We start from the raw sequence: 27,576 nt of genomic DNA on the forward strand, positions 1-27,576 counted from the left end.
GCAATACATACCTTTTAGCCTGGAAGTAGAAGACTGAACCCCATGCTAGGAACATCCACTCCTGCAGGCTGAGCAGTGACAGACGGGACACAGCGGCGAGACCCTCCCCAGGGCTGGGTGGAGTTTGATGCTGCAATGCTGGGTGGGCCCACACCACTGCAGCTCACCAGGGCTCTCAGGGCTTGAGGGGCTGGCACCTGATGAGTGCTGCTTATAGCAGGGGCTGCACCAGGGTGTCTGGATTGCAAGGTGCAATGGCAAACAAGCCCATCTGCATCTGTAGGTCTATCTGGCAGCAAATTTAACATTTCAAGTCGATTTTTTTCTTTGGTATTGATAGTAAAATGTTTACAAGAAAAAGTAGAAAAGACTAGCACAATACTGTAAAAAAAAAAATTGAAAATAGAATCCTAATGCAGGGCTCTAGACAGATGTGCTTCTTATATATAATCTGAGTATGTCATACTGAGCATATTGAACACTGCCTGAGATATATAACTTAACAAGGTGTTATTTTGAGAGTATTCCATGATCTGCATTAGAAATGGCAAAATAAAAACTACTCCATGCTTCAGGGGGCAAACAAATAATAATTTTTTTTTTAACAAGAATCAATGTGTCAATGGAGATATATAAACTAACACCAGGAGAGCAATAGAATAACTAGTCACAGAATGCAAACATAATTAATATGGTAGTACTAACTTTCCATTCAAGAGCAAAGTGACAAAATTGATATAATCAAATATTTGTGCAGCTGTTGATACTAATAATTTTTATGCATTTTTTTTTTTTTTAGTGTATAAAGTATCACTGTAAATTGAGGCTGCCTGGAATATTTTAATTTCTTTACATTCAGAACTCTCACTTTAATCTTCTTTGAACTGTTCATGTTCTTACTGTGGAGACTTTGGAGATGTTTTTGCAAACCCAGGATAGTAAGAGTGTGGTTTAATAGTTTAATACTAATGATATACAGACAGGTAGCTTCTAGTTCACCTATTCAAAATTACAGGTGAAGGAGATTCCTTTTATTATTTATTGATTAAGTACTTCAGCATATTAAAGAGGATGAATGATTTATTGGAGCCACTATTTATGCCCCAGTTTTAACATACAATTTTAGCTTATTTTATGAAAATTCTAGAAATCAACACCACTATCGTTGTGTGGGAATATAAAAAAATTATAACAACAAAAAATACAGAACAATTAGAATAATACCATTTCAAATATTTACATCTTTTACAGTTAGAAGCATTTTTCCAAAACAGCACAAATCTTGTAGAGATACACATCTGTCCTAAGTTTGCTGAAGTCAATGTATTTGCATGATGAAAGATCAGAATATGACTCACAGTAATCATACAAATACATAAAACTTATTTTTCCCAACATAAAGAGTACCATTTCAATGAATTAACAGATGTGTTATTCCAATGAAGCATATAACCAGTATGTTAATTTTCATAATACGGGTCTTTACAGTTTATAAAGATATATTTGAAAGAGTTTGCTTCAGTCCCTTTTTAAGGAATATTGACTCCAGATGTATTAATGCCAGTCAAAGGAATGATTAACCATTCTGTAAAATTTTGCATTGTGCTCTCTGAAGTAAGAATACAACTGCTCTAAAACAGTGCTGTTAACAAGAGGATGGGGACGTCCTTTGGATTCATGTAAACATCTCTCCCTCCCATCACTTCTAATGCAGTAGAATCCCTTGGTTTGATTAAAATAAAAATTAGAAGACATAATTCGAGAAGGAAGATTTAGAAATCTTTCAACTTTTTGTAATTCAGGAAGAGGGTCCTTGATTAAAGTATTGCCATCCACTATATGAATCTGATCCAAACTGAAATGCTTAAGCCACTTTTCCATATGAACATCATATAGACTTCTCTGAATAGCTTTGTATTTGGTATTAAGCACTCCATTCTTAATAACAATATCTTCAAAAAGCTGAACAGGCTTGTGGCTTTCTACTCTGTTGTAATATACTTGGGTATAGTCAGATATAACTCTCTCAGTGGGATCTCTTAGAATGAGCAGCAGTTTAATGGAGCTATTCATGTCATGAATTCTTCCTGGAGCCTGTGGTGATGTAAAATAGCCTGGTGTTTTCTCAATTGTTATTTGATTTCCATAAGAAAATGGCATCAGATTTCTATACCAGTCTATTCCTTTCACATAATTTTCATCCCAGTCAAAGAAGTGGACTTCTGTAGCTGCTACCACAATATTAGGATGAATATCCAACATTTCCAGCAAAGCCCTTGTCCCTCCTTTACGAACTCCTATGATGATTGTCTGAGGTATTTGTCGGCTCGTGCCAGGAGGTCTCACCTGTGTTGAATAGTGTTCACTTTTATTGCTGAATAATCCTACTTGTGACTTCAGTGTTTCCAACAGTGCCCCATTCTCAACAGGAGCACCCCGAGCATGAGTCAGCAGAAGATAAGCTGACACTAGTAGGAAGGCCATGTGGAGAGGAATAATTATTTCAAGATAACGTTATGCTTACTAATGAAAGAACATGTAAGTCCCCTCTTGAGATGGTTGGCAGAACCCGTGGTAAGCACACAGCAAGTTTCTGAAGCATCTAGAAAATAAAATAAGACAAGTCAGTATTTCCAAACCCATCATCAGCTGAAAATTCAACTCACAATTAAATTAGTGAATCTGATTTGTGATCCTAACTGAAAATTTACAGTGAAGTTATTTGCTTTCCCTGATTTCATTTCAGGAGGACAAGAAGAACCCCAAGCGTTCTTTTTTCCCCTTACCCATGGGTGACCAATGATGGATACTAACCATTCAACAGCTTTGATTACCTCTAAGCAGAAGATTAGAATTGTTTATCTGATTTTAAATTCTTGACCATTAGTTGCTTGCTTTGATTTTCCTAATTACCTTCCATATATACATATACTTCTCTTTTTATAAATACCATACCCACTATGATATTAAAAATAATTCCAAAGTATGCTTGAATGTCAACGCCTGTCCTCAAATTGCCTGCTAGATTAGTATATCCTAATGTAACTAACAGACCTGGATGGTTGTGCAACCATTTGGGTTCTAGTGAGATACAAATCATATGAAAAAATTCTGTTTACTTAGACACAGAAAACAAAACCCAGGTATAGGCAAAATTTTGAAATCTGAGCCCTTTAGAGTAGAAAATTGTGTGTCAAAGCAAGAATAAAGTGACTGAGTTGCATCAACCTGGGAAAAAAATAAATGAGACGGTGGATTCTTTTCAACTATCCAAGTGTTGTGATACATAGTTATGTTAAGTGTTGGGGAAATCTTGGCAAAAATCAAGTAATATTCTGCAGTTACTCCAAAACTCCATCCATATAAGAGTCAAATGGATGATTTCTGGGCACTTAAAAACGTCTGAAGGGAATCAAGTCTGTTTGAAGTGGAGTAACTTCTTTTACTTAATCCACCTAACATATGATCATTTTAAGAAGTGGTGAATGTTAAAGATCTTCAAAATTTGTAAAAACTTTAGGCTTGCAGGTATGTGCCCATGCGAATATAAGTGAAAGAAAATGTCTCTGTAACTTGATTTGCTGACATTTGAAATCTTTTGGGTAGCCTGTATACATTATTTGAAACAGATTGCTTACAGATCTACCATCACAATGAGAATAAAAAATTCAGATCAATGCAACACTTGCACTGGAACCACTGTTCTTGGATTGCCAGTTTCTATGTCTGAAAATCTTACAGGACAAATGCTCATTGAAAGGATTCTTCAGCTTCATTCCATTTCTGAGCAATTACAGGATTTTAAGACTTGTAGGTTAGATTACATTCTTAGCTTGTTTTGTTTATCAATGTAGAGTGTGGAAACAAGCTTTTTCATACAGTGAAGCAGCAGTCATTTAAAAAACAATAACTATTTTTGAAATCTATTTGAGTTATGGTTCATATTTTAAAGTAGTCTCAGAAATGCTACAACTTCAGCTCCTTCTTCAGTTTCACTGTCAGTTAGTCTTTCTTTTTCTGAATATATTGGTCACAGTACTCTGCCTCTTAGAAACAGCCTTAGAAAACACAGCCAATTCCCATTGGTCATGGCCCTCAGAAACATTCGATATTTCTATTTAAAAATTGTGTACTTTGAGGCTTACTTTACAGATTTAAAGATTTTAAATTTTTGATAATATTCTAGGCAATGCAGCAGATTCATTAAATCTATTTTCTAAATCTTATTAAAACCTACTCCAGCTTCTTGGCTATCTAGGGAATGACTCTTGTTAGCCTCAATGAGTGCTAAACTCACAGATAGATAGCAAATATTAACCCTAAAACTGCAATTTAAAAAATAAACTATTACCTTTAGTGAGGAAATCTGTGGAGAGGATTCCCTGTTATGTCCAAGCAAGACCTAAAGGGCAACTGCTTCTTCAAAAAGAGCACAGTTTCAACTAGCAAAAGTGTGTAAACATACAATTACTAAATATTGCAAAAGTCCAAGTACAAATTGGCTTTGTAATGCCAGACTGTAGAAAATACTGCTCTCCTTTACCAACTGGAATGGAAGTTTCATTTTAAAGATCACAAGTTTTTTACTAAGAACTGCACATGGAAGTTGTATTTGAAGTTCTCAAGAGCAGAGAATGTAAGCATTTCTAGCAATTAGAGGAGGGAAGAACAGGTATGGTTATACCAAAACCATTTGTACTTACTATTCTTTTGGATGACAAATTTGGGAAATTGCAAACATGCTATTTGGTGCTGTCAGGAATTAAAAAACATTCTGCTATAATGGGAGCTAGGGTTGGTTTTGAAAAGCTCCATAGAATGTACAGCATGAAATATGACACATCACACCCTGGATGACTCCTGAAATGCCAGCCTTCAAACAAGTGACTCTGCTTTAATAGTTTCAAGCCAAATTTTTGAACAGTTCAGTCTGAGTAATGGTAGAGCAATGCATAAGATGGTCTCTGAAGTAGCAACATATGGCAGCACAGCTGCTTTCCAGAACTGTGATGCCACTAGACTGGGATTTTGGAGTGAGGGGCAAGGGAGCAGTTAATCTGTCTTTTAACCTGTTCTGAAATCCCAGCGTCAATTTATATTCCACTCATTGTCGGTTTTAAATTAAAATTATTTCAGGAAGATTGAGGAAATGTTTTTGTAATCACATTACCATTTTTTTCAATTTACCTCATTTGTGCTAATACAGCGCATTATACATTACAAATGCATGTACACCTGTATATAATGTTTTGAACTAAGGCAATGTTAGCCTGAAAGTCTGCCAAGCAAGGAATGACTTGCAAATACCAAGGTGGAGACATACAGTTCATTATCTGATTTAATTTCCAGAACTATTCTATCTTGAAACAATTTCATGAACTGATTCTTGACAGGTATTTTAGGCAACTTTATTTAAACAGAAAGAAAACTTTTTTTAGAGTTTTTGTAATAAGTATTCTTAAGACTACCTATTAACTAAAGGTTAATAGTTTAAATAAAAAAAACAGAATGCAAGAGAAAAAAGCAGGATTTTCTCTGAAATAAACTAAAACCAGATTAAAAAAGAAAAAGAAGTCTTTGAAACTGGGGACTCTGCAGTGGTATAGACAGAGGTGTGGTGATGGATGAAAAAATGCTCAAATTCACTTTTTAATTTTATTTATAAAACCTCTACACACTAATATTATTTTATCCCTAATTACCTGAGTGTTTTCTGGTTTCATGCACCTGGGAATCAGGTGCAAATACTGAAACTCAAAGAGATTGGTGAGAAATTCATACTTATTACTGAGGAAAGATTGGTCTTCCAAAATATTATCAGGCTCACATGTGATGTGAGTGAGAGTCTGTTTAATATAGCATCTGAAATCAACGTTTCTCTATAAAACACACTCAGAAAGCAAGTAGCAGAAGAGATTGTGCATTTTCTATGGATCAAAGTAGTAGTCGCATTTTTTAAAACAGTTATGGTAGTTCAACCAGTTTGTAATTAATTAGTTGTTTTAAAAATTTCTTAGAGTCATTGCTAGAACAAGACCTTACCCAGGAAATTCTACCAGAAATAATCAAATTCAGAATGTGCTGTAAAATTGGTGCCTAAACAGATAAAAATTGCCTTTGGGAGCAATTCTATCAGAACAACATTCTAGCTTCAGTCTAAGACATTTGATTGATTTCAACGAAACTCTAAGATGTTAGATCCTGTGGTTAAGTTATAATTTCTACATAACTGTAAAGGTTTTAAAGATTATTTATCATATATAATTGGAATGTTATTTGAATAATTTTTGTGTTGCTTTTATGCCTTTATGCAATTAAATGCACATTTTTAGGAGATATGAACTGCTTTTTGTAATGAAAACAATATATTTTACAGTGCTGCACTGCACACTCTTTGAATCTGAGAAGACATTTCTTAGGAAATTAACCCCATGACACATGATCAGAATTACAGTGCCTTATTACGTGTTTTTCCCCTATTATTTGTCGGTGTTGGTGTTGCTTAGTAACATGAGGATCATCAACAGATATGATACTTATTAAGCAGAAATGAAGTTCAGAAATAAATTCATGCTGCAGAAAGGACTAATTAGGTAAATAATACCTTGGGCTTCTGTTTGTTTTACTTTTTTAAAACCTTAGACTAGACTGAAGAAGCTACTATGCAGGCTGAAAAATCATTTTAATATTGCGGAAATGTTCTAAAGACCCTTAAATGCTGCAGTCTACTCTAAAAAACTTCTAAGCAGCTTATGACCTATCTTTCTTCAGGGTAAAGTACAGCATCATAGGGTAAACCTCACTATATTATAATGACTAATTTATAATATTATTAGTTCCTAATAATACTTCCCACTGCCTGTAACGCTTTTCAGTGGAGAACTTTGCAGCACTCTGTGTTAATGATCTGTCTGCACCCTATTAAGGCACCATTCTCACCTCACAGGAAATTGCAACTGACCAACATATAGATCCAGTTCAGGAGTGCAAATGCTTTGGAAAGTCGGGGTTAATGTGCTCTGCTCAAGGTCATATAACAGGTTTATAGTCCAGCCAAGAATAAAAACCCCAGGGCTTCCAATTCTCCTTCCAATTCCGACTTTGTGCCATTACATGGCATCCTCTCACACCTCTTCTGATACCTGGATTACATGCTGAACTGAAAAGCAAAGAGATTCCTCAATGTTTCAGCATAACATTCAAGTATTTTGTGGAATACAGCAATTTCTTACCATTTGCTCCCTCCAAAAAATTGGAACCAAATGCAAACAGAATTTTGTTGTTTCAAGGTATTTGTGCAGAAATACTACTGTTGGTGACTGAAAACTACAACAAGGGGAGGTGGTCAGAGGAAGTATAACGAAGGACCAATTTTTGCCTAGATTTTTAAAAATATATTTGGATTGAAAAAAATGTACTGCTTATCCTATTAATTCCTATTGGATATCAACTCATACCAACACAGACATCAGTCACTGAGAAGAATACAATTCAAACACGTTAAAGTTTACTTGCACACAAATTTGTAACAGCTCAATTATATCTCTATAATTAAGAACATCTCTAATGCTGACAATATAGAAAAGCTATAGCAATCTAACTATTCACAACCAAAGATTATATAAGGTGAACTGTTTCAGAAATCTTTTTGAAAGACAATCATACTGTGATGACAGTTAGACCAGTGTGAAGTATCCATATACAGACTGGATTTATGTAATAAGTAATTCTAAAGAACAACAACATTAATAAAATTCTAAAAGTTTTCAAATACCTGAAATTGGGCTGATGATTTTCCTTTGGTAAAACTAGAGCTAGTTACATGGCATAATAAATGCAAATCTGCACTCAGTACAGCTTATCCATTTTTTAAAAACAGGCAAATGAAATATCCAGGGTATGTAGGACACATTGCTTAATACAATCCAGTATCAATTTATTCAAATCCAATAAAGCAATGACTAATTCTATTAATTCTAAGCATTAAATATTTGAAGTAATACTATCATCGAATGGCCTCTTCGTAATACCTTAATTCTGATTTACAGTATCATTTGTGAAATAATGGACATTTAAAAATACTTGGCACATGTCCAATGGATGAACAAAAAAGTATCCTCTTTAATATTAAGTGAGAGGAAGCAGTTCAGCTACTTATATCCACACAGCTCAGATATGCTTAGAATCAAGGAGAAAATAAGAGAACATTTCTGAGTGTGAAAAATATTCAAAATTTTGGAAAGGCTTCCTATGAAGAAATAATTGTGGGTAAGCCTTAATTTTATTACAAGCAGTGCAATTACTTTAGGTTTATGTTAGGGTGAGATAAATCAGAAATAGGTGCAATTGAATAGGTTTAGAGCTGTGTCCTAGAAGTGCAGTCTGATTCAGGAGAATCCCAAATTAACTATTCCATGAAACTAAAGACTGTGTGTGAAAGGACAGCTATCCCAGCAAATGATAACCCTTTATCTTTAGATAGGGTATGAAACTTTTCTGCTACATTTACTCTATACTCCATTGCCATTAAGAGTAATAACTAAATAACATTCTCAATATGTTACTAGTGGGCTTTATCAAAATCAGTTAGGAGAGGTAAGTCAGTTCCCATCAATATACATGGGTTGGACATGAAGAACTTCCCACCTGTAGTCATGGAAAATGTCTGCTGCAAATTGGAGAAAGCAAGAAAGGTTTAGAGGCAGCAAAATATGACGTTGGTGTTTTGTAACAGAGCTACAACCTGAGCTTCACTGGACTTTGGTTATACAAGGAGTAGAGGACGAAGTACAAAAAGGACCACAGATCCAGAGTCAAACCAATATTGTAGCAGTTCATATTGCTGATAAAGAACTGTAAGAGTCTTGTGTGCACTTAAGAATTTTGTTCACTTTCATTTTACTCAAATTATGGACATATTTTTAACAGGGACATGTACTAAGAATTCCTCAATGAAACCCATGATCCCACAGATTGTCCTGAAATGCTGTCTTGCTGTCATAACTCCTCTTCAGGTAATGAAAGAGTTTAAAGGTGTTTCTTTAAGCATCAATACAAAACTATATGTTATCCCAAAGAAAGACAAAGACATTAACATTTTAAAGTCCTAATATCAGCAGTGAATTTATTTGCGTGAACCTTTTCTAATGACATTGCAGTTTTATAACAGCCTACAGTTACCACCTTACAGGAATAAAAAAAGGAATAAAAAGGATAATAGCTATTTGGTGAACAAAGATAGGAGCTGCAAAGTAACAGCAATTTGCTGCAGGCTTCTACCAGCGACACAGACTATAATGGATAAAAAGGAATGCTAAAGAAGGTTAGTATAAACTATAAACACATTGAATCATTGGCAGGTGATAGTAGCAGATAGGAGTTTTGAAAAAAGTTTTTTTCCCTAAGGCTAACATTACATTTCCTAATTCTCTTTTCTGATAACTCAAGATAGAAAATTGCCTGATGATAGTATGACTGCAAATATACAGCAGTCATATTACCTTATATACGATAATATATATTGTATAAACACACAAATAAATATCTGAGGTAAACAAACCTTGTCCAGTGTAGACTACACACTTATATTTTATGATATCATTGAAAAGTATCATATTCAAACCATCCACATAAAAGTTACTGAATTACAATTTCATAAAGGTCTTTAATATGTTTAGTCCATAAAGGCAGGTACATTCTGAGCATACCTCTAAATAGACATAAAAAAAATTCAGTTCCTATTAAGACATAAAGCATAGATAGTGGTCATATTAGCACAGATGAGAAGGCCAATTATATTTGTCTAATCACTCTATCACACTGGCATATTTCAAATGGAACGGCACTACCATTTTGTTGAATTAAACTTACACCTCTAATTGTTAATTACACATCTGGATTAATATAAATTGAAGTAACAAAGATGCCATGCCAGATCTTCAGCCAAATAAGCAGTAGTTGTAAAAGTGCAAGATATAACAATGTGTGGCTGGTAACCAGCTTTTTTTAATATTTCTACAGTACAGTAATAAGGTTAAACTTCAGCCTCTCTACCTCTGGTATAATTCATTGAACACTATTAATTTTCCCACATTCATTGTCACATAGAACACCTTGATACTCACTGATGTTTAGGAATTAAAATTAGAATTTGATGCAGAGGATTTGTGAGAGACGTCTTTCAAAGGAAAAGATTCCTCAGAGGGTCAGAGATGACAAAAGAAGCATTTGATAGGGATGAAAACAGGTTAACTCTCTGTGGTACAGAACAGCAAATTCCTACAGGAAATCCATGTCAAGTAAGTGACCCCAGCACCTGCTATGCTCTTGTAAAGAGCACAGGTTCCTGACATTAAAAAAAGAACAACTAACCAAAACCACAATCCTACCAACCTTACCAAAACCAACTAACCAACCAAAAAAACCCACAAACCCCATAAAGCCCTGCTAATCTGAACTGGTGGGCATTCTAAAGCATTACAACTTTGAGGACTCCAAGAAGGGATAACATTGTCTCACAGGAGAATTTTTCCGGGCAGAACTTGTCAATATTATACCTTAAGTTTTCAACACTGCCCCAATGCAGGGTGAGAGCACTCCAGGCAGAGCTCATCAGACAGTGGCAGCTGCACGGGGAGCTGCCTAAAACAGCCAGGAGTGACATGTGAGGAAATGGCCAGGGAGAGATGCAGCCAAAGTCTTGCGGGCAAGGAGGTTCCTTTGTCCCCACTTGGAAAGCTGTCCAACAGCCAGGCGCTTCAGACAAGTCTCATGAGCCAAGGTCAGTATCTTACCCTCTGTTTATATCTTTTTGAATAACTTTTCTGAGGCTCTGCCGTTAGTCTCTGGGAAGTAGTTATATCATGCTGACTGATAAGAATTGCTGCATTGGGTCCTATATAACTGCTGTATATCCCCATCGTACAAGGCACGAAATAAACTGATCCTACCCGTGGTTATAGGTCCTGCTATACAACAATCAGCAGATTGGAGACCTTCTAATGTCAAATTCAAACACTAAGAGAAGGAGCCAACTTCTTGGCTCAGGAATATACTGTAAAGCACAGGTGTAAAGTGAGCTGAGAATTCACCTGAAATAAAACAAAGCAGCTGAAAGGCCCATCAGAGTTGAAAGGTTTTGGCCTTGTAAAGGATTGACTGAACAAAATTTAAGAAAAAAATAACAGCTCAGGAGCAATTTTTTTTCAATGAGTGAATAGAGAACAGAGGATGTGAGGGAATATAAAGAAGCTGAAATAAATCATGTGTCATCTAGACAATTGACTTAACACTGAAAATTCAATTTTGACATTTTGGGTACTGGCATAGGCCCTGATAAGAGGAAGATCAAGATACAGATCAGAGAAAAAAGGTGTAAGTATGAATGTTTGATAAAATAATAGGATTTGCAAAACTAAGAAATGTACTCAATCCACTCAATACACTCGGAGTTTAGATATGCTGAGAGACTTTGGGCATCAAAGAATCAAAAATTATACAAAAAGGGCCTCATCTTTCTCTATCTTTCCTCAAAGTAAACAAATACACACAACTTCAAGTCAGAGCCCCCAGAAAGCAACTGCCTAACAATTCTTAACACTGATTAATAAAGATAGTAGTAAAAAAAGCAAAACTCTGTCTTACACTGGTAAACAAATCCTTGCTAACAAAGAAGGTAAATATGCTGTAATATAGAACAGACAAACATATTAGAAAAGAAACAAATAGATAATGTTCTTCTTGAATAGAAACTCAATATCTTCAACACATATCTATTGTCAAACTACAAGCATGTTCAACCCAGCAGATCACTGTAAAGACACAGGAATGAAAGCAAATGAGGAAACATTTGAAAATGTCTAATAACTGGAGTGTAAAACACAAAACAGCCTGGTGTGCAAAACCGATGTGTCTTTTGCCCTCCTTCTCAGGTCAAAACAGAGAGTCAAAGATGACAGTCTGAAAATATGGAGTAAGTAAAAGGCAGATTATTTTCTGGCTATTATGGAAAAGCAAAAATCAGATCTTTGCTCCTTACCAAAACTGTTCCCATTGCCAAAGTAGCATGTTAAAATGCAGTAAAAGAATACTCACCATTCCAAAGAGTCTGAGAACAGTTAGCTAATACCAAACATACCTTATACTTTTCTCTAGGACTTCTGAGTTTTAGTAGGGTCCTAACTGACTGTTCTTTGCCCTACTTAGTTAGAAAACTTCCGTGCAGCCCCAGTTTTTCAAACTTTGATATACAACCTGAACCCGTAGGCATGTCAGCAGTCCAACCAAGGATATACATACGTAGGTCAAAACCTTACACTTCAGTGGAAAACAAAGCTACTCCCTGTCCTATTTCCCCCAGTCCAGGCAGTTATCATGACAACTTCCCTATGCAAAAAACAACCTCTGCGTCTACGAGTTTAAGCTCTGCCCACAAAAACCCTTTCTGTTGTTAAACCACTGCATCAAACAGCATGGTTAATTCAAGCAGAACATGGTACCTGCCATAGAGCATCACTTCTACCCCATAGTTCAGTGCTATGTTGCACCCAAACAAGCCTTCCACACTTTTCCTTTAATGCTGCTTCACTTCAAATCAGTTACAACTTCTCAGAAAGACTCTTTGATGGCTGAGAGCGCCTACAGCAATTCTTTGGCACCTTTAAGCTCTGTCAATATTCACCTAAGTCTTTAAGGTAAAATCAGATTTAGGAACCATCACCTACATTCAGGATCAGGACTTTAAGACTTCAAATATGTGGAATTTGTGACAAATGGTGAGAATTTGTCACATTAGAAACTGACTAGAAAAAGCCACAATAGATGTGGTCAGAGACTAAATAAGAGCATGGTAAGATTACCTCCCAGATTCAAATATTGTGTTTGCTGTCTATAAATAAAAGTAAATAATATTTATACTTATTTTACAATATTATACAATATTTTAAATTGTAGTATCAATTTGGAAAACATGTATTGCACTTAGATATCTTATAATGACCTTTTCATATTTTTCTCCTTAGATCTGAATGGTCTTACCAGCATTCAGGTATTTGATAAGGTGCTAGAAACTCCTACAGCGAAGGAGAAAGAGGCAGAGGTAAAGAAGGACTCTGATATATTCTCCTAATTAACCGCATATTATTAGAGCAATAAAGTGTTAGAATGTTCAAAGTCATTCTCCTAAGAGTGGGTAGGCTGCACAGGACAAGCATTTTAATTGATTCCAAATCCCCTGATTTCAGCTACTCAAACAGATATAGTATGACAGCAGACTGGTCTTACAGTGTCACAGCAACGGGACATTTCCCCAAGGATCAATACTTTAAACATAGCATAGAGGAGAAAGGTGCCTCCACTACCTTGCATTCTCCCTCTCAGTCTCCTTCCTTCCCAAATAAAAGAGAAAAAATCCCCCAAAGCTCAAAATATTGTAATTTCAGGTTCAGACTGCCAAAAGAAGTTTACTTTTTCTATAGGAGGAGGTAATAAATTTTGTGATCTCTCACTGCCATTTTCTAGCCAAAGATAACTTTTTTCTTACTATCTAGCTTATGACCCACAGCATTCCATGCTGTTCTAGCCCATTCTATTTTTTCTCAGGGAATTTAAAAAGGAAAAGTTTATGATCAGTCCTCATTTCTTTCTCCATTATCAGAAAAGCACTGTTATATAAAGCAAAGATGTAGGTGTCTGTACGTGATGGTTTTAAACATAAAATACACATTTTGTGCATCCTGATCCTTGTTTCTCTTGCCTCATAAACACACTTAGCAGTCCCTATGGATGGTGTAATTTTAAAGAAAGTAATTATCTCACTGTAGATTTTACTTCTGATTACATTTTTTTCCTGTTTTCAATGCATTCTGAGTTTTTCCAGAGTGTTAACAGAAGTATTTTCAGCAGGTTTTCTGCAGCGTCCTTCATCAGTGTCTTAGTATTTACTCTAAACCTTCTGAAGAACAAATGTCAGCATCTGAAGATGAGTTAATTTGCAAGTCCAGTGTGATTCATAGAAAAAAACAGAAAGCGAAGCACCAAACGAGCACTTTCAAATCAGACTGCCTAAAAGCATATGAAATCAGAAGGATATTCTGCTGCTATTATTCCCAGTGAACAGGAGTTTACTCCTTTAGTAAAAGGGAGATGGAGTTGGATAGCACTGAATGTAAGACTAGAGAATCTTAATTCCCTACATAAATGGTGAAGTAATCTTTAAAGATGTTGAGCATCTGAGGCTTTTTTTGTATTTTAGGGTGGCTGAGATCTCCACTGAAGGTTGCCTTTTTTCAGGCACTGATATAACAATTTTCCAACTCAGCAAGATGGAAGAAACATATGCCAGTATGTGTAACAATTCTCCGGCAGGCATTTGCATCCTCCTTCTTTGCAGCTGATAATGTGTCCAAACCTTGTACCATTTACTGAAAACTTCAATATTTCAAAAAACCTCACAAATACAAAGTAGTTTGGAAAGATTAACGTGAAATTTAGCTAGGGAAAGAGGATCTCTGCTGGAATCTCCAAATTACTTATACAACCTATCCATCCTCCTGCTCTCAGTTTTTAATACCTTACTGTTTGGCCATTGATAGCTATAGTGCTTTGCAAAGCATCGTCATAATCCTATTTCCCCTGAGTACAGCTTGTGAAAAATGTATACTTCTATTTAAAGCAACATCATGTTTTATTTTGTGGCAATAAAATATTTTTTTGCATTCTGATTATGAGTGTTCAGTCCTCTTACTCCTCTTAGCTTAAATATGTTCTCACAGGGGAAAATAAATCTGGATTTTAAATTTAATTTTTAACTATAAAATATGGAATAGTTATTTCTGTTTATAGCATACTAAAAAAGGTAGTGCAAGTAAGCGGTGTAAGCTGCTGGTTATTGATGCCAGCTCTGTTTTAAAGCAATGGTAATAGCTTTTCCTCTCAAAGGCAGAAAGTATTTCTTCTAGAAACTATAAGTTATATATATTATTTTACATTTTAATGCTGAATTTTCATCTTAGATTTGTAGTTTGACGTTTCTTAGCTAAAATGTTTTCATACTCATCTCTCACTTCTTCTTTATGGCATCTGTCAATTTAAATATGCAAAAAGAACATTAAGAGTAGGTTAAATTTCTTCTAGAACCCTTTTTGTCCAGGGAGAAAAGTCTGACATGGGTGTACTTCAAAAGTTATCACACCTACTAATACCTTAAAAAGAATTATAATAATAATAATAATAATAATAATAATAATAATGGCCAGTCTTCGCGAACGAAGATCTGGGGAAAGGTCTTTTTACCTTTCCAGCCTGCGCAATGGATTTTTTAGGTGAGACACAGCCTGCGCTGAACTGAGCCCACCCTTTAATCCTAAGGTTCATCTGCCGGGGCCAAGCAAGCTTGGACAATGGCAGTGAGGTCCTCAGGACGTAGGTTTGTTTAGAGTGACCTTCTCATAGATGGATGGCCTCACAGGGCTAATGGGCTACCATCTGCCCGGGAGACCGAGGAATCGAACCCGGGTTGCAGCAGTGATAGTCCTGCATGCTAACCACTAGGCCACCAGGGGTCTCAAAAAAAAAAAAAAAAAAAAGAATTATAATCAAAAGAAAAAGTCACTTTCAGTTTATAGATAATAAACAGTTAAGAGCAAATTTTTGAGATCAGAATAAAGATGTTACCATCAAACAATATTGAAGTACCAGTGTGTGAGAAATAAGGAGTTAAATTATTGAATGTGAAAGAGTCTCGGTTCCTATACTATGGAGCTTGCCAAAATTGTATGAGAAATTAGAGCATAGCATGTCAAAAAAAAAATAAAATGAAGCTATTTCCCCTGACATTTAAAAAAAGATAAGCGATATAACTGTCATTCACAGTCTGGGAATGTTTCAGACACAAAATTTCAGTCAAGTATAAAAGTACTAGGAGAAATAAATCAAGTCCAACCTGTTTCATAAAACATCGTGGATCTGCTGTGAATGAGTATGCAAGAGAAATTGAATGTGAAGTACTTAAAATTATAACATGTAACTGACTTCCACTAAAAGCACCATAAAGCTAGTAGTTAAAGAGGCAAGGAGTGCAAAAAGCAATAGAAGTTATGAAAAGCAAAAAATTAGCATCTGCAGGTAAAACCATGTTATTAATAATTTTAGTGACCAGAGTTAGGTACAATACTTGTGCAAATACACACACACACATATAGCACACAGAGAAATAAAGAACAGATAGTAATAGAGAATAATGCAGTCCAATTTAAGAATTTAAATTGGTTGGGTTCATGAGCAATGCAGCTGATGCTGACAAATGCAGATTATAAAAGTTTGTTGCAAATAGATAAATGTATACACTGGAAACATGTTCAGGATCAAATGTTCGAGTGCAGAAGAACTTGGAATTGTTACAACATGTCAAACCTTAAGAAAACGTAGATTCTACTATAGTACAGGTACAAAGAGAGACAGAAGTGATAAGGATGGTACTGTAGCGGATTGAAGTGGAAATTGAAAGAATTGGAGTTCAAGTTCCACATTTTTTTGTGGGGGCTGGATCAAACATACCTTGGACAGTGATATCATAACAAACTGAGATGGAGTTTGAATTTGCAGTTGATTTCATGGTCTCCAAGTAGAGCAACCTCCTCATATGTGGAGTTAATGCTCAGCAGTTAATGTGTTCTAAAATTTATACCTCAGCTTTCTCACAGTAATTTCCCCTTGAAGACAAGGCTTGAGGGTGAAATTTTTCAGAAGCATTTATGCTGATCTAATTTTAGTCCCACAGAAATCATTCATAGACTTAGTAGCAAAGTTATGAAAGTCTTGAAACATTCCCCTCTCTTCCTCACCTTGTGCTCTTCAGAATTGTGTTTCTCACCTTGGAGTGATATTACAAACACCTTGAACATCCAGTTGATAGAAAAGAGAAGGAAACCGTGAAATGGATTGAAATGCTGAGTTGCATTGCTAAATCTCAACAATGAAGGAAATGTTGAATTATTATGCACTTTTAGAAATATATCCAGGTGTTCTGGAGGGATTTTAAATCACAGAGATGACAAACTATCATGCAAAATCAGTCCTCATGTTGAAAGATAACAATTTTAAAGCTATGAACAATACTAAAAAAAAAAGTCACGGTCACTGATACAAATTTAGAGACATTACATTGAAAAAAAATAAGAAAATGGAAGTTAGCCATGATATGCTAGAAGTAAATGAATTAAATAAAATTAAATTTGTTTAGATTACACCCCCTCTCCCATAAAAACAAACACATATCCTATTTTGCTGAGCAAAATTTTTACATGGCTTTTAAATTCCATAGACCATGCAAGCTAAATAGCATAGAATGAAAAACAGGTTTACATTGTTTACTTGACTGTCAGACAAAGTGCTGCACTATTAGTGTCTGGGTAAAAAGCAAAGATTCAATGGGGATTAAAAAACCAGCTCAGAAAACAAAGTGTAGAAATGCACAGGAAATCCTCAGCATCCAGTTAATTCAGGACCATGATGCACCATGCATCTCTTCAGAAGAAGATATGGGGTGAGAGTTTCAAAGAAGTCTAAGGACCTTCAGTTACTGATTCATTTGAAATTTGAATTTCAAATTAGAGATGGACACCTAGATCCCTCAGACTTCCTGGAAAGCCCTATCCTAAGGATTCTTCGTGAAGCACTCAAAAATCTCACTGAAAACCTCAGTTTGATGCACAGCAGCAAACAGAGGCAAGCACACTATTAGTATGCAAAAGCATCAAGAGAAAATGACAGTACAATTTTAACATATTTTGGTAAACTAATGGTTCAGAGTGCTAGGAACAGTGTGTTTCATTCTGGTCAATCTCTCTCAAAAGAAAGAGGGAGTTCAGAGGTGGCTGTCAACAGAAGACTGCAAGCATAAATAATTTGTTAATATGAGGCGATAGTCAAAAGATGCAGAGTCTGTACTTTGGCTGCTACATTAGATAAATGAACTAGGATAACCCTTGCTCATCTCCTCACAAGTTCACAAAGTATGCTTCAGTGAAACAAAAAGGCAACAAAATTAAAACTGACAAAGTTATATGCTCTGAACAATGCACAATTAATCTAGGAGTGTCATTGCCACTAAATGTGACTGCAGATCTATGTAACACAAACAAAAAGAAAGCAAGAACAGCCAGCAAAGAAAAAGGAAGTTTTCAGTTGTATTTCAAAATAGAGTATTTACTTTGTTATATAAACAATCTATTATATAAACAATCTATTAAAAGAATAGATTTTACAAGATCTCAAGGGGAAACAATTCACTTTGAAAAATCTACATTTCTAGGATCATAATAACTAGGGGCTGGATCATATAAAAAATGTAGCAACTTACAAGAGAATTTTACCAAAGAAATTTCATATAAAGTCTAAATAATTTTTAATAAGTTTGGATGGGTTTGCTTATTGAGTTCGGTGGAAAGAGGGGCAGAGAAAAATCTCCATTTCTGACTAAATGACCATAGTTTACACTGTCATTGCTCAAAGCACAACTTCTGTCTTTCACTGATTTACTAAAGACCAGGAATTATTCAATTAGACCATACAGTTTGACATTGATACTGAAAGTATAAGTAAGGTTAAATGATTTACAGAAGACAAGTAAAAGGACAGCAGCATGCCAGACCAGAGTCACATCTCAAAGGAGAAAAGGCTGCAAATATAAAAATTTGAGCAAGCTAACAAAGTTAGGAACTCAGATGCTTCTACAAATTGTAGATGCCAGGGCACAAAATAACGATTGAGTGATTAAAATTAAGGGGGTATGTGATAACAGTCACATTTCTTTTAATTTCAGCTTGCAAGACATCTAGATTCTGACCATTCTCACTGATCTTTAGACTCTTTCTGTTTCTTCATATCCGCATCACAAGACTGAATTCTAGGCCTCTTTCCTCAGATCAGACCTCACTAACATAGAGAACAACAAGCAACTGAATTGACTTCCAAACTATGGTCCATGTAAATAATCCTTATATTCTTCCTGCTTTTTTGCTTGGATGGCATTAATTCTGGGGCAGTTTCTAGTCCAGCAAATCACATTCTTCTGTGCAGCTCTCTTAGCTACTCAACAACTACACACCTGGGATTTGCACAGTTAAACATTTCTTTTTTTTTCTACTTATACTTGTTCCTATTTAGCTGCAGTCTATTTTATTAAAATTTCTCGAATATAGCAACAACATCTTGACACCCAGTGCTGTTCTCCAGTATGCTTGCAGCCTCCTCACTTAGAGTCACCCTTGTCTCTTCCATAATCCAGGTAATTAATAAAAGATACCACCTATTGTTTTTCTCATGCTTAAAAATCGTTTAGTCCAATGTAGCTTTCTGCCAATAAACACTGAACTCTTCAGCCCTACTCTCATTCAAGATGTATTAAAAAGAAAGTACAGAAAGCACATACATGACAATAGTTGATATACGATTAAATGCAGAAAAATATATGGATATATATGCAGCGAGTAAATTGAAATATAATTAGCCAAGAAAGGAACATACTTTCATGTAACAATAACAACAAGCATCTAGAAATCCTATGCTATTCATCTCAATGGAGATGTTAATTTCAGATTAAGTAAAATAAAAACAAAAAAGAAACAAAGACAGCCCTCCATCTCTGAAGCTACATGCAAATTGAAGCATTCTTGCGTCTTGGCAGAATTTTTAACAGAAACATTTGCTAAGCTTCATCTAAAAAAGGTTGGTTGAACCAAGCATTTACTTGCCCTGTACCCCTTCTCTAGCAGTGGCCCATCATGGACACATAAGGGAGTGTAAAAAACCAAGATAAACACACAGTGATTTTTCCAAGCATACTTTCTTAGCATCCAGTGAATCTGAGCTTCAGTGATTCTCTGAATTATTAGCTTTATAGTCCTTACTGGACCAGTAACCAGTCTTACTTTTTGAATAAGTGTAAACTCAGCTTGTGGTAAGGAGTTCCATGGCATAATTATATGAAATACGAAAAAATATTTCATTTTTTTAAACATATCACCTACTAGTTTCATCTAATGCCCAAAGTCCTTGCAGCAGAAGAGTCAGTGAAAAATCACTCATAATATATTTACTCACCACTCATGAGTTAATAAAACTTGTCATAGCCTCCTTCAACTTTATTCTTCCCAGACTGAAAACTTCTAGTCCTACTTGTCCAGTGTTTGAAAGATTTATTTAATTATCCTTTACTCATCCTACTCATTCTTCTCTTTACCTGTTCAAGATATGGGTGCAGCACTGTGACTGCTTGTAAGCATGATGTTCTCTAATTGATTCTATTTCTTCCTAAAAATGTCTAATATTAAATTTTCTCCCTTTTTTACTGTTACTATTTTCATAGCTCACTGAATACTCTGCAAATACATAATCTCACAGTGAAGTTCTTGAACAGATAGTCAGTTTGAAGTCCATTCTTGTGCATGAAAGGACTTTTTTTTTTTACCCTTTGAGAACTATTTTACATTTATTTACAGTGAATTTAACTCGTCACTTTATCACTCAGTATCACTGAGGTGCTTCCTTGCAGTTGGCTTTCATTTCTCTTAGTTTGAATAATTTACTATCAGCTGCAAATTTTGCTGTGTAAAGACAGGCTTTGTGTTCCTAATGCATTTGAAACAATGCTAGTCTTATGTCTTTAACAAATTGTTTTGTAAGATAGATTCAAATGAATTAGAATAACTTAATGGAACCTTTTTGCATTCTAGAGGATCTTAATTTGGTACTGAAGTCCAAAACCAAAAACAACCAGACAGTTCAAGATGCCAATACACCGCTTTGGAAGTGGTCTAGATGAAAGCATCAATTCACTTGCTAAGATTTGCTGAGGTTTCTGCAGTAAACATCCTCTACAATAAGTATACAACAAAAACTCCACCTGCCACTGGAAATTACTTGCACTGAATTTGATAACTTAGGAACAATTCATAAGGCTGGATTAAATAATACTAATAAACCCATAACGTCTTTACACTTGACATTTTATCATTTGATTAAGACTATGCAACCTCTCTGAAACCGAGCAATTATTTCTTGAAGATCAGTTGTCAATATCTCAGCTAACTTTTAGTACTATTTTTTCGCTTCTTCTCTGTATTCAAGACACGACTGAAAAGAGATATCCAACAAAGCTCTTAGTCATGTTCTTGAATTTAGGCACACATTAGAATTGCTGGAGGTAAAAAAGCCATACTTCAGTCTAGAAGTGTTTGCTTATATTATTTTGTTATCAAAGGGTTTAGTACCTAAGAAAGACAACACGGCAATATATATCTATTTATTTCCATATCGTGCTGTGATTTCAGCAACAACTCCTTCAATTGATGCATCTTCACATCAAGTCCTGGGATATTTTAACTAGATCATTGTACCTGAACTTCACTTCAGCAAGCATAAAACTTAAGGCTCATGTTAATAGCTCCCTTTCAAAATTAATTGGAATTGCTCACACATTCTTAAATACTTGATTAACCGTAACAAATGAGCAACCAGAACAAAAAGAACAAACTAGAACAAAAAGGCTCAAACCAGTAATTTTCTGTAAAAATTAGATTCAGACACAGAACAACTTTTCAAGACTCCATAGATATGGAGTCTTAAAGTTTCCTAATGGACCCTTACGACAACATTTTCAGAAAATTCCAGTATATTTTAATTCATCTCTTCTAAATAGAAAACCTTTAATATACAAGATTTCACAAATGCAAGACTTCTACAAATACAGCCAATATTAAAAAGAGCAGCAAGGTACACATCACCTGATAATAACTACACCAAACAGCTAAGAACAAAGGCACAAAAAATTAATAAGTATTTTAAAAAATGCCTGTTAAATATTTTTCAAGGTAACAGAAAATATTTTCTCATATTAGTTTCTTTGAACGTGGATATTTGCTTATGTGCTTACATTGTCAGCACTTATTATTTTAATATGTCTACTCAGAATAAGAAAGTTAACCATGCATGTAGATTTGAGGTAACAAACAGCTTATGTTGCCTACATATTACCAGGTTTTGATCCTGCTGAGGGGAAATTGTATATAGTAAGTCAATTAAAGACAATACTTTAGTCCCAGGCTACAGGGACTTTCATTGACCTCTTAACTATTCTATACTACATTGCTACTTCATTTTTAATGAGTGCTCTATAAACAGGGTAGCTGTTTGTATTCTGAATCTGCAAATGCTGCAAAAATTTCTAAAAATGGGTCAGTTGCAAAAACCTAAATACTTTCAGTCTATTATTGTATAGTATTTAAAGAACATTCTCAAGAGCTAATGTTTAATGGCAGACATGTATTTTAATAACATATATATTAAATAATAATATCAAATAATACTGACTTAAAAAAATCAGAACTTAGTAATATTAAACCCATGATAATATATGTCTTCAATTCAACAACAAACATGAATATGCACAGATGAAAATTGTTATTATGCTTGAAAGATGACTTAACCATAAGGCATAGTTCAAGACTCAAGATACTTCAATTCTGTTCTAGCAGTGAAACTACTACTTCACTTTCATAAGAGGTTTAATTTCAGTTAATTCTAGCAAGCTTAGAACAGCTTGCAATAAAGAAGCCATGTTGTGTTTCTCATACCAATTAACTTATATTAATTGTACATACATAGGTACTGGAGATCACTATTGCAAAGCCATATTCATTCCAAAATTTTCTAACTGATGTTCTTGTGCAGAAATCCAAACCTGAAGCATTTAAATGTTTAATGAAAGTGGTATGTCATTAAGAGGTATTTGAAGGGCCCCTGTTAGGACACTTATCTGGGCTCTGGGAGAACAGTCAAGTACTTGTTTTGTCTGATGGAGATCTAATTTTCCATTATTAGACCAGACAACCTCAGGAGTAATGCTTTGTGTTTTCTCCTCCTTATCTGCCGGCTTTCCCATCCTACATAACAGTATACTTTTTCAACTTCAGTTTAATTAACACCTCCCTTGGGTTTTCAGTTTTTGAGCTTAGGAAGTTGATAATAAATTGCAGGCTTAGCTGCATAGGCATAAACATCGTTGCTGCCATCTGTTGCCATCTATAGTTTTGAAGAGTCCTGAAGGTGACTGTACCACTCACTCCACGAACAGGGTAAGACTGCAGCACAACAGTGAGAGGCTACAGATGTACATTTTGAACTTCACAGAAGAACAGTCTGAATTAGCATGTTATTCTAGCTCTTTAATCCACAGTCATAAATGCACAAATGGGAAAGCTGTGGCACAAGACAGTCTACTGTGTAAAGCAGTAATTGTCATTGCAACTCTTCTACATTCCCTAGGACCATGCTGAATTTAATAGGAATCGTGAATCCACAGCACTCTGCATGACTGGGACTTCACACTCCAACTCTCCACTCAACTCTCCACTGTCATTTCTTACATTCAAGTCTCCTTTCAGGCAATGTCAGTCTTTACTCCCCATAAACTCGACATAAGAATACTTAGCCCTGTCTTTGGAGAGGCATTTAATTTAAAACACATTTAAATAAGAAAGGTTGATTAAACAAACTTGCAAGTCTTGCTGCTTTACTTTTATGTCTTCCTTTCACTCAGTCTCAAGGTAGATCTTAAAATGCATAATCCAATTAAATGGTAAAAATTTCCATAATTAATGAGGAATCCTTCTCCTTTCTTTCGTACTTATGCACATCAATCCCCCAACTTTAAGAAAAGGGAGTGGGATAAAATAGTACAAATAAACTTTTATACTGGGTAACTTTTATGTACATATCTACAATATGTGGCATCATAATGCCACAGAATCACAGAACACTGAGGTCAAGGGACCTCAAGAAGTCACTAAGTCTGCCTCTCTGCCCCAAGGCACGATCAACTATATTGAAACCATTCTTGACAGATGTTTGTATAACCCGATCTTATAAAATTTCCAGTGATGGAAATTCCATAGCTTCCTTAGGTAACCTACAAAAATATTGTTACAAATTGCAGTTACAATTCAATATGTCAAAAAGTCCTTACTGATACTGGTCTGCAAGATTAATTCTTTCCCAGTTTTAATCCACAATATGGTCCTCTTGAATTCATGCAGATGATAACAATGCACACATATCTCTGTGATTAGGCATACAATATGTATGTTGGTTTTCGATTTTACAAAAAGAATAATTCTGCATAACTGATCATCAGTGCTTTTAAATTAGTAAGTTGCGAAGGACTTCACAATTAATCACAGTACAAATGCACTGAATTTTCCAATACAGTGCAGTGTATGCTAAATAAATTTATCTTATTTTCACTTATTTTTGATACAGGACATACGTTTTCATACACATATATATAAATATACACACACATCCCCCATAGGTGGACTGTGGTTTATTACAAATTTATAATGCAAAGTATTCCCAGCGAGTCTAGGTTTGTTGAAGACCAAGGATCTAATGATAAAGAAATTAACACCTTCACAAATGAGGATTCTATGGCCAAGCCAAGCCAGATGGCTCTTGACACTTGTCTGCATCCTGACTTCACTGAAAGGTCAATATAACAGTTTATTCACAAGCATGATTTGGGAATCCCAGTTGGTTGCAATTAGGATAAAGAATTAATTCTCTCCTAACAGCATAAAAACCAGCAGGATTTTACTTGCAAAGGCAACAACTCTTTCCAGAATTTAATACAGATTAACTAGGGCTTCTAACTTTTTTTTCCCCAACTTTGGTTTTGTTTGGTTTGGTTTATTTTTTTATCCTTTATGAGAATAATTTTACTAGATAAATTAAAATTTTCATGGTGGTAGAGAGTGAAAGATCTTGCATTTATATGAAAAGGACTGCTTTAAGGCTTTAGTCCTTATACCTGGAAGCAAAAAAGTACCAAAAATAGATCAAAAACTATTTTGAAAAGCAAAAAATTGAACAATCTCTTTTTTTGATTTTATATCCCCTAGAAGAAAAGTTTTGAACTTGCTGAGTTAAATATTGACAACATTCTACCAACAAGTGTGTGGGGACTTTTTCAAACAGCTGGAACATTATTTATAGATTTTTGCAGGTTCACAAGCCCTGTGCTCAGATTTCCAGTAAAAGCTGCTGTCTAATACAAAGCTAAATGCCCCAGGGACATCGAAGTGAACATATTTTTCTGCTGTTTTAAGCACACCAGCAGTCATTTGTAGAGTTTACATGGCTTTCTTGTCAATACCTGCTGGTCACAGTTGGTGAAGAAGCAGTTTCACTTATGATCTGCTTGCTAATTAAGCATGGCAACAGACATTCAGAGTGAAATTTTCAACAACCTGACAGACAAAAGGAAAGAATCAGATGTATTCTCAGAAGACTTCGATCTTTAAATCATTTGGATTCTGTAGTTACTGCAACTGAAAGATAACAGAAATTACTAAGTCAGATTAACATGCAACTTTTCTGATAAAGTATCATATTCTGTATGTAGGATGGATGTTTTAAGCCTGATGTTCCACAATAAAATTCTTTAACAGAAGAAAAGTTAAAAGGATTTGAAGCTATCCCAGTATAGGCCAAAAATCTGTATGGTCTTCTGCTTGTCATTTTCTTCAGTGGTTCATAATCTATCCTTTTCTGTTGGCATCTTTCATTATCCAACTGTACTGTATTCCTTTACTTTCAGGGGGATTGCAAAGTTTTCTCCTATGGTGCTCTTCCTCACACAAAACATCCCGAAAAGTATCAACAAAGCTCCTTCATTGCTCTGTTTTAAATTTTTTGCTCCCTTGGCCTTCAAAAGCTAGTTGCTCTGGATTATCATCCAACATCTCTTCGTTGCCTCATATTACTACTCCTTCTTCGTTTGTATCCATGTGTTGTCTTAGTTCATGCTTATATTACAAACTCATAGGCAGAAGTCTTTGGCGTTTTTACAGCCCCATCCAGTGGTTCCAGGCTTGAATTCCAAGACACATTTCATCACAGTAAATAAATACCCCAAAAACATCAGTTTTCTTGAAAGACTTGACATTTCTCTATTTTTTTATGTCCCTTGTGCGCAAGGAGGACAAACCTGGAGTGGCTGTTAACCAAATCTTACTAATAATTAAGAACAAGCTGTATAGGTAATGAAATAGAATATTTAATTTGAAAGTGAATATTTTTCTGAGAGAAATCTTAAGATGGCAAAGGCATTAGTGTAACCACCAGAGGTAACTGAAAGGCCTCTTCCTGCAGAGTGAAAAACTCACCCCATAAGGAACACTATCACATCCAAGCATATTTTTGATCTTTTCCAAGCCACGCCTAAATTCTTTAAATTAAATATAACATAATAAATGTTTATTTATAGCCAGTTTGTCATTGCAACTTTTCAGTTCTTGCTTTATATTCACCTTCTGTAAAAATGGGCATTTGACATAATTGTAAAAAAACATGTCCTTTGCAATTTTGGACAAGAAATATAGCAATAAAATTTTGCTTTTAAAATATCCTAAGGACAAAATTGCAATAGAAGGTGCTGCTATGCTGCTTGTAAAGGCAACTGGCATGGAAAAGTTTAGAAAGTCTAGCACTTTAAAATCTGAAAGGTGGAGGCCTTTCTCACACTTCCTGTAATAGAGAGTAGGCCTGAAAAAGTAAGCTGCTACTAGCTATGGAATGGCCTTATCTGCCTTAGTAAGGCAATATAGTATTCACAGCTGCCATTGGCAACAACAGGTCGTGTCCCAAAAGGAGAGTGGTACTGGGTGACAAGTCAATGCCCAGACACTGTACAGTGCTATTAATGTCTACTCTGCTAAGTGTAAGTTCTATAATAAACTTCTGCTAGGAAAAAGATCAGATAGTGTTACTGTAAACCTGCTTTTGAAGAAAATAATACTTTGAAAACTACACAGACTTTATTTTGAAGCCTTTTTTTTTTCATTATTAGCGACAAACTAAAGATCCCCCAGATAGATAATAGAATAAAAAGACTTCAGGAAGACTTCTTAATTTTAAAGACTAGTATTCTTTCCCTGACCTTTGGGCACTTGTTTTTTTTTTAGTTTCTTAATAACAAATAAGGTTAAGCCACTAACCTCTCTGGAGAGAATACACAATAGACTTAAATAAAGAATCAGAATCCAGGCACAGTGAAAAATGCATTCGAAAAAAACCTACCAAAATTTTTCAATTAAAGTAGTCCAAAGACTTGGAAAACCTTTACATTTCAATTTCATGATGTTGTACTGAAAAGGCTCCTTCTGCTTCTGCTAATTTTACTTCACCTTTTCCAGTGTTGGGTTGCCTTTTTTTTTAATACCTTGTTGCTTCATTGCTAACTATTCTCTGAAATGCATTTCTTGACAGAGGTTTTGGCTGCACCTATAATGAAATAAAAATTGCAACATGCTTCCAGTAATCACTAATACTCAGAAAATGCTACAGGAAGCAGTGCTATCAATTCATAAATGGCTTCACACATGAAATCCTGCATCAGAGAACAAATAACAAAAAAACTTTGAGCTTCTTTCAACCTCAACTGCTACTTATTAAATACCAGGATATTAATAACTATGCTTTTAAAAAATACTTCAGTAAAAAAAAAGGTCGCAAGAAAGCCAC

The 27,576-nt window shown here is 35.1% G+C and overlaps 1 protein-coding gene across 1 annotated transcript in view; it reads right to left on the reverse strand.

Annotated features, from left to right (window-relative positions):
- Positions 1–784: 784 nt before the first annotated feature.
- LOC113961757 (heparan sulfate glucosamine 3-O-sulfotransferase 1-like) overlaps positions 785–27,576 on the reverse strand; it is a 46,407-nt gene continuing 19,615 nt past the window's right edge. The window contains exon 2 of the mRNA XM_027672294.1: positions 785–2,602. Within this exon, the coding sequence (XP_027528095.1) occupies positions 1,555–2,484 (930 nt within the window). The 5' untranslated portion in view covers positions 2,485–2,602 and the 3' untranslated portion in view covers positions 785–1,554. The remainder of the gene's footprint in view (positions 2,603–27,576) is intronic.

Source organism: Neopelma chrysocephalum, unplaced genomic scaffold (genome assembly GCF_003984885.1).
Source record: "Neopelma chrysocephalum unplaced genomic scaffold, ASM398488v2 Primary Assembly neopelma1_97390, whole genome shotgun sequence".
In the NCBI taxonomy this organism is placed as follows: Eukaryota; Metazoa; Chordata; class Aves; order Passeriformes; family Pipridae; genus Neopelma; species Neopelma chrysocephalum.